Raw genomic sequence first — 14,112 nt, forward strand, 5'->3', positions numbered from 1 at the left:
TAATTCTTGCTCTATAATTTGAATTAATTAATTTTCTTGATAAACTTTAATTTAATTTTGTTTAAATATGAATTCAAGTATTAATTAAACTTTTGTTTTCAAGTAATAACAAATTTCCCTGAGATTGTGAATTTCTCTTATGATTTTTGAATTTAGAAATATTTTGTTTTATTTAAAATTTTGGTGAGTTTCATTTTCTACCACTATATATATTTTATTTTTGTTTGGGTAGAAATATAGAGTGGTAAGTGTGCTGTATTCCTCAAGTGAATTAGAACCAGGAAAATGAACTTAGTCTGATTGTTTACTTGAATAATAAGTTCTATTAGGGATCAATGTAACCTTTAGAATATTCAGTAGTTTGGTATTTGTGATAAAAGTTCAGGTGTCTGGCTGTAGTGAGGTAAGTAGTAACCAGGTCCTTGACCAAACTTTGAACCAAGTATAAATGGTGTCCCTGACCGAAGAATAAGAGTCCCTTGCTCTAAGAAGTGCAAATGGTAAGTGTAGTAACCAGATGCATGGCACTTTTTCACAATATATGTATATATATATATATATAATATATATATATATATATATATATATATATATATCTGTGTGTGTATGTATGTATGTATAATGAGAGTATGGGTATGTAACTTGTATGAAGAAGGTTTCTGTAAATCTTGCCCTCATGTATTACCTATGTACCTGAAGAGAGACAGTTGGTGTCTTATGGTGTCGTTTTCATGAGAAGGAAATATGTATATATATATATATATATATATATATATATATATATATATATATATATATATATATATATATATATATATATATATATATATATATATATATATATATATATATATATATATATATATATATATATATATATATATATATATATATATATATAATGAGTATTTATAGGCATGTAACTTGTATTAAGGACATGAGCGTGTTTTTGCGGTCATCAACATATAGTCTGATGGTGTAGTTAGGCCAGTAATGAACTAGTTGGCAATGAAATAATTACTGTTTTGGGATAAACGACACGATAAGAGTCGAGATTGAACTTCTCAGCGGGCTAAAATTTAAGCCTTACTTTCATCATGTCAACCTATCAGGAATAGAAAAGTCACTACGATGTATTTCTGAATCTACTTGAAGATTTGTTGTTTCGGCTCCTGTACTATGTCACTGGCCGTGATGACTGCGACCTTAATTACTAAAGAGGGGATTTTCATCTTTTTATCTATTTTACGTAATAATTATCATTATCTACTTCTGCCTTTGTTTTCCCAGGTTTATGTATTTGTAAATTCTGTTTAGTTTCTTCAGGTACATCCACTATACAGGCTGAATTACAGCCGCTAATTTTCATTTCTTTTAATTGACTTCCGCAGTTTCTGATATACCGTTACGTAACAAAACCCTTTACACTTACAAAGTATCTACGCCTATTTCAATCAATAGATACTAGCATGTTAGAGATAAAGCAAACCGAGATTGACACATAAAGCTAAACAAGTTTTGCCTATATAGTAATAATAAGCCTATTTTTTCATGTGGAAAGAAGTAACGGTCACATTAAGAGAAAATGTCGCAATAAACTGCCTTGTGTAGGTTTTTGTGAAATTGTTTTTACTGCCTGCGGCACCTCACCGGAAACAGCCTTTTGCGGACCCTTTCAAAATGGTGTACGAAAGTCAAGGATGCTTTATCGGTGGGTTTGATCTGTTGATTTTGACTGCGTAATGAGTATGAGTATTGATTTTTTGTTTATTATACATTATTAATTTTATTGTAAGAGCATCTTTAATTTGGGTTGGCTCGAAGCTGTATCTTCTCTGGTAATACTAGAACCATTTAGGTAGATATTTAAGGCACATAAAACAAAACCTGTTTTCCATATATTTATTTTCTCGCATCATATTTCCAGACCATTAATTGAAAAAAAGCGCAAAATGGTGACGACTTTGTAATCATACAAAATTGAATTGATGCTTACACTACACATTTAACTGTATGCGATGCACAAAGCTGTTCTGTTCGCTTCAATGAAATATCAAAGATCGTTTCAGTTTGTAGTAGAGATAGATCCCCCCCCGTGTTGAACTGCATGATGTTGGTTCACCTGTCTGTTTATTGTCCTTGTATCTGCCCACTCATTCAAGGAAGGTAAATGTCTTCTCCTGAACGGGCCATAGAGAAGATTCTGGCCAGGTTACTTTCACCGAATGAGTCTGACAAGTCTCTAATGAACGATCCTTCGTGAAGAGCCAAAAAGCTGTCTCGCTTATCAGGATTTTGCAAAGAAGCACTAATAGACATCTGGTAATTATGCATTCCCGGGCGATTGCTAATCTTTATGCTTACAGTGGCATTGGTACCTCCCGTCACTGAATATATATCCAGTTTCACATTCCCAGAATATCTGGGGTCATACCTTCCTTGTCCATGGAGTATGTTCTTAGAGGCAAAATCGGCCGTGTTCAGAATGCCGTATGAACTAACCGTCGCTCTGGTCGTCAGGTCTGAAAAGCTGTTGGCGGTGCCTTGTGAGACGCCTGTGTAGTTGCCATATGGAGTCAGTTGACCATTCGTCATATTTTTCAGCAGGATTCCCAGTGTTGTAGATTGGAAAATGATGGATTTCTTTCCTATAGTATAACGCACATAAGTAAAAAAGGCAGTCCCTGTTGCTGAAGCACGATCACTTTCCTTGCCATTCTGGGTTTGGAAGTCAATTGAAGAATAGGTTCCTGTATCCACATCAGTCTTGAAAATTCCGTAAGTCACGCCCCTTTTAGAATGGAAAGAACCATCCAGTGTGGAGGAATTTCCGACAAATTTATCAAGTACAAGGTAACTGTTGTCTTGGATGTAATGTGGAACTCTTCCGTTAAACACATCATTGGATATAACCGCTAGGTCCTACGGAGAGAGTCGGTATCATTAGTGAGAGATTTTGGTTCATCGACTGAGGTCAATTCACATTCCGTTTTCTATCGTCAAGGGAAGTGACATGACGATGCCAGCACCCGTTTTCAATCACATCAGTGGCTGCTCACATGACTGAAACGAGCTGTCAGCTATGTCGTACTTTTCTTTTCGTATCTCTTTTAATGTACTTGTCATCAAAACTTACTCGACAAGCGCCACAATGAATTCCACGTTCTCCGCCAAAATCATGACAGAACACGTGTGTGAATTGACCTTTAGCAAAACAGTTGTAATACTCTGTGATTTAAGAGAAAGGCAGTGATAAGAAATGGAAAAGTTCATTTTTGTTTATCCTTATATTGGGTACTGTTACTGACACAACGACCGTATTAAGCTTCACTAGAAGGATGCTAGTGGCAGCAGCTGGTTCGCATACCGGATTTAAGGGACTTAGGCAATACCAAATGTCCTTTTTGAAAGGACACCAGCCACTGAAATATCGATTACGTGCGAATATTTCTCATTTTTGCTCTAAAACCCAAGATTCTTGTCTACACAAGGTATTATGCTATACATATATCTTTTTACATACTTCTAGCCCATTCGTTCAGATCTCTTCCTGATGAATACAATTAACAAATAACGGGGATATTTAAACTATATACCTGAGACAGAAAAAGAGAGAAGGGAAGTTCAGTGGCTAGCTTTATGTGTGAGAGACCAGACTGAGGAACGTCATGATATTCAAAGGCAGTCTGTTCATTCACAGCAAATATTATCTTTTACGTGGCCTGGTTTGTGTAACCCCAGTTACAGCCGGTTTCGCCAATTCAATTCACATTCAGTATATGTCATTATCTGATTGGAACGCTTCAGAATGCGATTTAAAAGAAATGCTTTTAAACTCATAAAATTGGGTTTAAATTTTTTTTACTAAATAGATTTTTTCTTAATTAATGAAAACGCCAATGAAAATAAAAACTGAACTTAGTTTCACATGTCGGGTAGTAGACTGTAATTTGTCAGTCAATTAATATTTCATTAATTTGGTCAAGCCAGTTCGAAGTTACTATTAACGGAAGAATTCGTTTAAGAAACTTTAGTTAATCTTATCTATTTATTTATTTATTTTTGTCCAGCTTACGATCCATGTTTTAAGAAAATAATGAAAGGACATGAAATAAAGACCTTCATGGGAATAACAGCTAATTATGAGGACTACAGATGATTGTAAGCCCAAGACTGGAACCATGCAATTCTACTCTGACACGAAATCACTCTTCAAGCTCAGCTTTTTTTTAATCTTTAAATAGCTTATGATTCATTTCTTCTTGCTGCTCCTTCAGTGAAATTTGTAAAAGCAATGACATGATTTCCTCGTCTTGCAGTGATTTTTAGAAAAGTGAAATGCTAAAAAGAACTTTATGTATACAAAATTTCAACAGCAAACCTCCATAATGATAATTAAAAATGACCATGCCTTAAGGTGGACAACTTTTGAGAGAGAGAGAGAGAGAAGAGAGAGAGAGAGAGAGAAATTTTATGCGAAAAAATATATTCATGAGGTTTAATGATGAATAACCTAAGAGATTCTATTCAGTAAATACTCGTTTGACTATCGTTAATTTTGTTTCAGTTATCAAGCAGCAAACCTATCGTGGCTTTTGTGAATAAGAACGTAATAACATAAGGGTAAAAAGGTAGCGACAACATTACCTCTAAGGTTGGCGGGTCTGGCCCTCGGAACAAACAAGCTTCATTATAAAATGCTGCTGGGTCATCTCTCTGTAACAAGGCAAATGATGTTAATGAGAGAGATATATCATTATCGCATCCCGTAGTTGCTACTGTTGCTCACAGGCCACTTGATTTTATTGTAGTAGGGTGGAATAGAAGCTCCCCACTTTATCTATTATCTTTCGTTATGCAGCTTAAACAGTAATATTTAATTCTTTCCAGATTTTGTAATAGTAGTTTAACCATTACATATTTATAAATCTATCTCTTTTTACAGTTATAATTATAATATATATATATATATATATATATATATATATATATATATATATATATATTATATATACATATATATATATCAATGAGGAGAAGGACATAAAAGACTTGATAAAAGGGTCAATTTATTCCCGACGTTTCGTAAATATATATATATATATATATATATATATATATATATATATATATTATATATATATATATATTATATATATATATGTATATGTATGTATATGTGTGTGTGAGGGTGATGTGTGTATTTATGTATGCATGCATGTATATGAAGGTAAAAAGGCTCATAAATGCTATGTTAACACGTTGCAACCATATATTTTGGATGATCATTGGTAAAGAAATTATATTGATAGTGAATTTCTGTTTTGCATGTATACAGAGAAAGTATGTGCAATGTTGTTCGGAAATTAAACCTCACAGACACTGTTATACTCTTTGCTTACCTCGAATAGTTTTTGTATGTTATCGAAGTTTATGCAGGATCCAGATGCTGTCCGAGGATCTGAAAGAAGTTAAGAAATTGCTTCATTTGCTTTCTTTGTAAAGATCTTAGCAGTAACTCCAGTGTGCTCTTTAGCCAGCCGCTGGGCGTTTTTTATGTGACTCCTTTAATAGCGTCGTCCTTGATCTAATGGGAATTCATGCAGGTGTCCGGGGAGTCAAGGAAGCTCATATGATACATACAATGTGCTACATGGCCTGATAAATCTACCCATGGTTCAAGTTGTAGTTCAAGGCCAAATTTTATATTTTAGCTGTTATTCAGTTGTGTCCAGTATATTCAGTTCTATTTGCCGTTCTTTGTTAATATGTATTGTTAGTTTTGTATTCTTTGCTTTTTTCATTATTTTTCATATATAAGCGCTCTCTGTATCGCAACGCTCGCAAACGTTTTATATTTTTCATACCGATCATAATAAAAATATTTTAATAATCTTCGACTGGTCTATATTTAAAACCAGTGACATCCAATTTGCAGATAAAAATTGATAATTAACTGTATTTAAACGAGATGTCACCCAACGTTTCATTACATTAAAAACACTAGTTGTAGGCGTGAGAAATATACCCTTATGAAAATAGTGTTAACGTTGCTTGCTTATTATATTCGGACTATTTCGGTAAAAAATAATTATATTGTTTTTGTGTGAGCAGGATTGCACGATGACATGTACTTCAGTTCCCTCAAAACAGGCTGCAATATTGATGTAAGGGATAAGGAGCATTGATCGCCATCTCCTTGGTAGGACGAAGGTACCTCTGTTCATGCAGCCATTTTGCTTGAATTTGTTTTCCTAATTATTCAGCACTGTTTTATTTGCAAATGGGAAAGCGTTCGTAGTTTTACTCGCGATATATATATATCAGGATCTTGTTTCCCCGTAATGTAACCATCCTGGTTCTTTATGTTTGTATATCTAATAGAAAAACGCCAGTTTCGTTACATAGCATACTTTGTTATCCTTTTACAGTGCGTATATAAAATAATTTCGACTTAAAACGGTATTTAGTGAAGAGTTGTCTTACCAGGCCTGGTGCAGGCGTCCGTTCGCAGAATGCAGATTAGAGCTGAAGCCGACAGACGCACGTAGAGCTCGACGGTCCTCATACTGGAGGCTCTTTAGTAACTGAAGTGCGGGATCGTTGTGTTTGAGCCTGTTTGGGATTAGCTTCCTTTATAAAGGTTGTCCCATCTCATCCTCCATACCCTGAGAGAGAGAGAGAGAGAGAGAGAGAGAGAGAGAGAGAGAGAGAGAGAGAGAGAGAGAGAGAGAGAGAGAAGGTGGCTGTGGGGCTGCTGGGAGAGTGGGGCATGTTGGGGTAGGATCTTGGGAGGGGTCAGAGGGTTTATGCCAGAGGGTTCTCTAAACAGGCAGGTCGAGAGGGAGATGACCTTCAGTGATAAGATATATCCGTCACAATTTGTCCTTGTCATTGCATATTTATTATAATTTCGTTATTATTGTTGTTACTACTACTTCTGATAAGAGCCATTTTCACCTCAATGGAGTGAATCTGAAAGGCAAGAAACTCTATTGACAAGAATTTCTATACAACACCCGTGGTTGAAGACAGGGTCTCTCTCTCCATCCTCGTCTTGTTCTTTACAAGAAGAGTAAACCGCAAAACCCACGGCATCATCTCTTCTGCTTGGCTTTGGTATCAGCCTGTGGCATACACCAGGAAATCTTTTTCTTAAGCATAACTTCTTATCTTAGGAACACACATCAAAGCAGGAGGGAAATGTCTTCATAATCATCACGCTATAAACATTGATTATCTTGTTCTCTTTGAAAAAAATTTATCAATTAAATTACTTTCGATTGGCAAATGGTATTCAAATAATCAAAGGACGTGATTTCCATCGTATATTTTTATTTGTTTGTTATCCTGTCTGTCTATCCACGAATATATATCAATAGACAGTGATGGTGTTTTGCAGTGATTTTCTCAGGTATCGGTTATGGGTTAAGGTGAAAGATATTTTTTTGTGAGTCCTGATGAGGATCCTGGACATTGTTTTTATTGTTCTCACATAAAGAATTCCAATTTTATGTGGCCGGACTAGTGCATCATAGACAATGATACAGTGTTAGAGAAAACTTAAAAGCAGATACCGACCTTTTACTTAAATGATAGATAAAAATTTATGCTTACTCATGTGACCTAATTCATTGGTAACTTCTTGTACTGCCACCTATCGTCTTCTCTTCCTTCCCCTGCTTCCCTTGCAATCTCTTGGGATCCATTCTGTTATTCTTTTTTGACCATCAATTATCTGACATTCTCATTATATATATGTCCTGCCCACGCCCATTTCTTTTTCTTGCTCTTGTTAGAATACCCCCTACTTTAGTTTGCTCTCGTATCCATGTTGCTCTTTTTCTGTCTCTTAGTGTTATTTCCATCATTGTTCTTTCCATAGCTCTTTGAGTTGTAACTAGCTTATGTTCTAAGGCTTTAGTAAGGCTCCAAGTTTCTGATGTATAAGTTAATACTGGTAGGACCATCTGATTAAATACTTTTCTTTTTAGAGAAAGTAGCATTTCACTTTTCAAATTATCATTTTGTTTACCAAAATCTCTCCATCCAATGCTTATCCTTCTTTTAAGTTTGGTCTGATGGCCTGGGGAAACTCTTACTGTCTGTCCTAAGTACGTATAATCATTAACAATCTCTAGAGGTTCGTCCATAACCCTTATATTTGTTGTCTCAGTATTTTCATTGAACATTATTCAAATCTTTTATTATCTTTTGCAATTCCTCCCCTGAAAAGAACTATGTCATCTGCAAATCTTGAATTGTTAAGGTATTCCCCATTATATTATATATATATATATATATATATATATATATATATATATATATATATATATATATATATATATTGTGTGTATATATATACATATATATATATATATATATATATATACATATATATATACATACATACATACATACATACATACATTTGGCCGACAGGCATTTGGCCGGAAATGTAGTAGACGTATCTATATACATACGTCACACCCGCAATCGTTGTTAAATACAACAAGCAATCTTAACAATTCGAAAACAACAGGCTTTTACTTTGAGTTTACCATCTCAATTGTTGAATTCGGTAACTGCCATTTTCAGCTCAAACACTTTGAACTAGCCATGCTCAAACGAAACCAACTTTGCTGGTAACCTATCTATTCAATGATACAGTTGCTGGTCATAACTTAAAGCTAAGTTTACGTTTCCCCAGTTTTTATTTTCACTGCTGCTATATGTATTTATACTTATGTACTATATTAATGTGTTATATATTTATATAACACCATTCTATTTGCTGTCTAATTTCAAAGCTAAGGAAAGAGCAATTAAATTGGGAGTTAACAATCAAGATTGTAAATTCAGGGGTTACATTGAGATCATCGAAGAAGTATCAGATATTAAACACAAGGCTCGTGTCTGTCATTGAGAAATATGAGTATCAAAAAATAGATTTTCTGAAAGCAATTGCGCAAAATATTTAAATACTTATGAACATGTATCTTATTGTATATATATTTTTTCATTTTATGATATTTTTTGGCCATAAAATATCCGTCGGTTAAATGTCCGGCAACGATATATCTGTATATATTATTTTTTTAAATTATAATCCTATGGGTATAAATATAAATAGACATAGTATATATACAAACATATACGTACATATATTTGTGTGTTCGGGCTCGGTTTACAACTGCATGATTTTCATAATAAGTCCTATGAAACCATTTCTGTATAATACACACACACACACATACACAAACACACACACACACACACATATATATATATATAATATATATATATATATATATATATATATATATATATATATATATATATATATATTTACCCGGCTTATAACTGCATGATTTTCAAATAAATTTTAAAAGAAAATTTCTATATAAGAGTCATTGTCTGCGAATCGGCAGTATGTACATTGGCCGAATAACTATGCAGAGCAACACATACATTCAGTGCATGTCCAAGAAAAGCATGTCAGCTGACCGAGGTAGCCAAAGGCAAACTTCCTGTGCTTTCAAAGGTAGCTTAGCAACGCAGCGCTGCACATCCTATGTATTCTTTGTATGGATATTAAAGGCTGAATATCCCTACAAATGTCGTTTTAGCTAAATATGAGCGTCTTGTAATTCCATTTGCATTTGTACGTTTATTTAATCCTACGTGTATCGCTGATTTCACGCAGTCATTTGTAGACTGCAGCAAGCAATCGTGAAGTTACTGAAAGATGTCTTCTTTACTACATAATCACCATGAGACACTGGAGAGGTAACAGATGGTTTTCACTTGCAAATAAAGATCTTGGATATATATATTATATATATATATATATATATATATATATATAATATAATATATATGTATATATGTAAATATACGTACATATATATACATGCACGCCCAAACACACACAACACATACATACACACTCACACATATATAGGAGTATATACATATACAAGCTCATTTGTGTGTGGGTTTGTAGAGCTGTCCTTGATTTTGTATGTTTGTAAATGAAATACCTACTACAAGCTGGCGTTGTTACTTGTTGAGAAACACTACTACGCAAGCGGAAGGAGGACATCACAGCCTGGGTGATTCACTTGATAAGCTTTGTTGCCATTTCCTGAGTGAGTCTGTATTCTTTTTGCGTAGTTGTTTTGCAGGTTAGGTTTCGTTTTGATATTTGTTGCTTGACTTATTTACCATTGCATTTTTGGTAGGTAGACCGAGGTTATGTTAGTATCAAACAAATTTCTTAAATATAGTTACCTTACATGGGTTCTGTAGAAACAAATTAAAGAAAATAAATGATTAAAAAAGTGCCTCTCCCCTCTCCAAATGGGCCATTTCCTATATGCAATTTCCTACGATCCTGACGTGTGACCAACGTCCATGCGAACCAACTTCTCAGAAATTCAAGAGTGCTTTTCGCTCACGTTTTCCTTCTTCTTATTCATGAAAAGTCAGTTTCATATTTCCTCATAGCCACTTGAACATTAATGAAAGGCGTAGTTACCCATGCACAATTCACAATGTTATCTCTGATGCCAATGAATCACAATAAGGAACTGAGAACGTTTAGAAATGGGATAGTTATATTGTTTTTTGAAAATACTATGAAAGCTCAAAAGAGAAATTCTTTGCCCGATGATGGTGGATAAGTTGCATCCTTTACTAGTGAAACAGGAAAACAATCCCACAAACAACTCTTACGATTGAAAGATGGTGAACTTCATTTATACGATTGTTCCTTTGCTTTCACCCTGGAGTCAGATATGAATTACGATGCATTTGGTTTGGTCGCACAGTCAGCTTCAGTTTATAACAAACGATCATTCGGGAAAAGATTTATCAGCTCCATATATTTAAAGTGTGCTAGAAAGAAAGAAGCTTTTTCATTCAAAAGTACTTCCGTCACTAGACACACGAAGGAATTTATGCGAATGTACTGGGCCTTCTTCCTGTGTCATTTATTTTCGACATTCATCTGATTCTCTCAGGCAGCACGTGGCTCCGGAGGAAAACAATACAACGACCATTGATGAACCGTGGGTGGACCCTGTTTGCAGTACAACTTTCGCAAGAGTAGTCGCAGCATACTCCTACCCTGAAGGCTCATTCATTAGCCTTGTGTCAAACCGCATTACACACTGGGGTTAATCGCCCATATTTTGCAAGCGTCCGTGTGCTTCCAAAGTACTAGACCCTTCCCTTCTATCATCCATCTATCCAACCCTTTCTAGGTCGTCTTCTTCTACTCCACATTTCTCATCCTACTCATTCTCACGTCGCAAGTGCTGTGGTAATACTATATCTCAGCATCCACACTTTTATTCCATGAAGGATTATGCATTCACACTTTAAGTCTGTTCCCAATATTTGGCACACCATCGATACCTTTCTTCCTCCACCCATTCAGTCCCAAACTCCCACACACTTAGAAGAAACAACTACGTACTTCTATTCTTGTAACATCCATTTATTGTTCCACTTATAACATTTGCTCCAGACTCACTCATGCAAACGCTGTCAGATTCTTTTACTACTTTCACTCGTATTTCTTTACTGTCCCCAAGCATCATTCATCTGCCAATATCAACCAATTCCACTACATTGCATCTACATTTTATATATATATATATATATATAATATATATATATATTAATATATATATATATATATATATATATATACAGTACCAGTCATAATACTTTGCGTGGTAGGGAAGATGGAAGAAGAAAAAGAGTACAACAAACTAAAAATATTCAGGAAAAATCAATTATTAAAGCAACCATCATAAAATTTGGAATGAATAATCACCAACTCCTGCCCTAGTACTTGATAGGCATGCCACAACGTTTATGGACTTTCTGGAGTGTCCTGGCCTTGAATCTGAAAACCGCTGCAGGAGGGACTCGTCCAGATCGTCCCAAGCGAGTTTCAAACTTTGCGCTGCAAGACGTGTCCACATTCAGTAACTTTCTTTTTATGATTGCTTAATGATTGAAATGGCTGGGGAATTCCCTGGCTAGTCGTGGATATATTCAATTCCAAAATCTTTAAGCCACAAAGTATTCTGTTTGGCGGTATGATCCCCAGTGCACGAATCTTAATCCAATGTCATTGAAAATCAGCAATTGAAACGAAAAAAAATTCGGCTGAGTGAAATTGACTAATTGGGAACTTAACTAGAGCTACTGGCTCACTCACAGAAAGTGTAACTCTGTGTAAGAGCTCTTCAGTGATCTGTTGGATGTTGTAACAGTTGGATGTCGAATTCTTTTCTGGTGCTCTGCCATAGCCGTTGCTAACATTATTTTGTGTGGTTGAGTGAGTGTGGTTGTATTAACAATGTCTAAACCGTATACTTCCATTGAGATATCGTGTGAGAGTGATACAACTTTACGAGGAAGGCCTTAAAACTGGTGTAATTAGCCAAATAATTGGCGTGAAACAATGGACTGTCCAGAACATTCTGAAAACTTTTCGTGAGTCGGTAGGGAAGTAAGTACCCAAGGCTAGGACCAGCACTGGGAGGCCCCATATTATTGGTAAGAAGGGGTTAAGAGTACTCGCCAGGAACATTGAGACCTCAATGTTCCTGGTGGGAACTCTTAACCCCCTACTATTAATAATGGGGGTCCTCCCAGTGCTGGTCCTAGCCTTGGGTACTTCTTTCCCTCTCGATTCACGAAAAGTTTTCAGAATGTTTTGGACAGTCCGTTGTTTCACGCCAATTTTTTGGCTAATTACACCAGTTTTAAGGCCTTCCTCGTAAAGTTGTATCACTCTCACATGATATATCAATGGAAGTATACGGTTTAGATATTGTTAATACAACCACACAAAATAATGTTAGCAACGGCTATGACATAGCACGAGAAAAGAATTCGACATCCAACTGTCACAACATCCAACAGGTTACTGAAGAGCCCTTACACAGAGTTATACTTTCTGTGAGTGAGCCAGGAGCTCTAGTTAAGTTCCCAATTAGTCAATTAAACTCAACTGAATTTTTTTTATTTCAATGGCTGATTTTCAATGACATTGGATTAAGATTCGTGCACTGGGGATCATACCGCCAAACAGAATACTTTGTGGCTTAAAGATTGTGGAATTGAATATATCCACGACTAGCCAGGGAATTCCCCAGCCATTTCAATCATTAAGCAATCATAAAAAGAAAGTTACTGAATGTGGACACGTCTTGCAGCGCAAAGTTTGAAACTCGCTTGGGACGATCTGGACGAGTCCCTCCTGCAGCGGTTTTCAGTTTCAATGCCCAGGACACTCCAGAAAGTCCGTAAACGTTGTGACAAGCCTATCCAGTACTAGGGCAGGAGTTGGTGATCATTCATTCCAAATTTTATGATGGTTGCTTTAATAATTGATTTTTCCTGAATATTTTTAGTTTGTTGTACTCTTTTTTTTTTTTTTTTTTTTTTTTTGTTTTTTTTTTTTTTTTTTTTTTTTTTTTTTTTTTTTTTTTTTTCCCTACCATGCAAAGTATTATGACTGGTACTGTATATATTATATATATAAAATGAACATTAGTAACCCTTTGAATTTTTTATCCGTCGAGAAGAGACTAGTAAACATACTTGAGCTAATGAGCGTTCGGCATGCTTAAACTGAGTTCTTAGGAAGAAATTCTTCAAATAGTTAACTCTTTCGAGTTGTCTGTTTCCTCCCAATGTTTTTTCTTATAAACAGTTCTGCAGAATACATTCATTAGTATTGGGTAAAGACCTTCATTATCAGTAAATTGTATTTTGACACTGAGATGACTTTTTATTTAAGTACGTTCAAACAGAAATGGGCTTCTCTGCCCGGGCTACACGTGGCAAGGAAGCGAAATGCACACAATCGACATCGCGACTAGCTAATAACTGCTCTGCAATGCTCTTTGCAGATGTCATAAAGTTAAATGAATATTCCACTCATAATCCACGTTTGCACGGATAATTTTGCAATTAGCATATCTTTCCTTCAATGATTGTTAGTTACACTCCTTATGAAACTTGCTCTGGTTCTCTTCACAAAAGCAACACAATGAGATAACAGAAATACTGATATGTAAAGATTTT

At 35.2% G+C, this 14,112-nt stretch overlaps 2 protein-coding genes across 2 annotated transcripts in view; one reads left to right on the forward strand and one right to left on the reverse strand.

Annotated features, from left to right (window-relative positions):
• Positions 1-14,112, forward strand: part of LOC135198187 (oxidation resistance protein 1-like) — a 1,642,352-nt gene that overhangs the window by 411,261 nt on the left and 1,216,979 nt on the right. The gene's annotated exons all lie outside the window — the stretch shown is intronic.
• LOC135197623 (uncharacterized) lies at positions 1,889-8,189 on the reverse strand. Its single transcript, XM_064224644.1, has 4 exons — positions 6,487-8,189; positions 5,403-5,461; positions 4,648-4,716; positions 1,889-2,922 (listed from the first exon to the last, which is right to left on the reverse strand). Exons 1-4 carry the CDS (start codon positions 6,566-6,568, stop codon positions 2,158-2,160), a joined length of 975 nt encoding a protein of 324 aa, XP_064080714.1. The 5' UTR covers positions 6,569-8,189; the 3' UTR covers positions 1,889-2,157.

The sequence above is a fragment of the Macrobrachium nipponense genome, chromosome 21 (assembly GCF_015104395.2).
Source record: "Macrobrachium nipponense isolate FS-2020 chromosome 21, ASM1510439v2, whole genome shotgun sequence".
Taxonomy (NCBI): Eukaryota; Metazoa; Arthropoda; class Malacostraca; order Decapoda; family Palaemonidae; genus Macrobrachium; species Macrobrachium nipponense.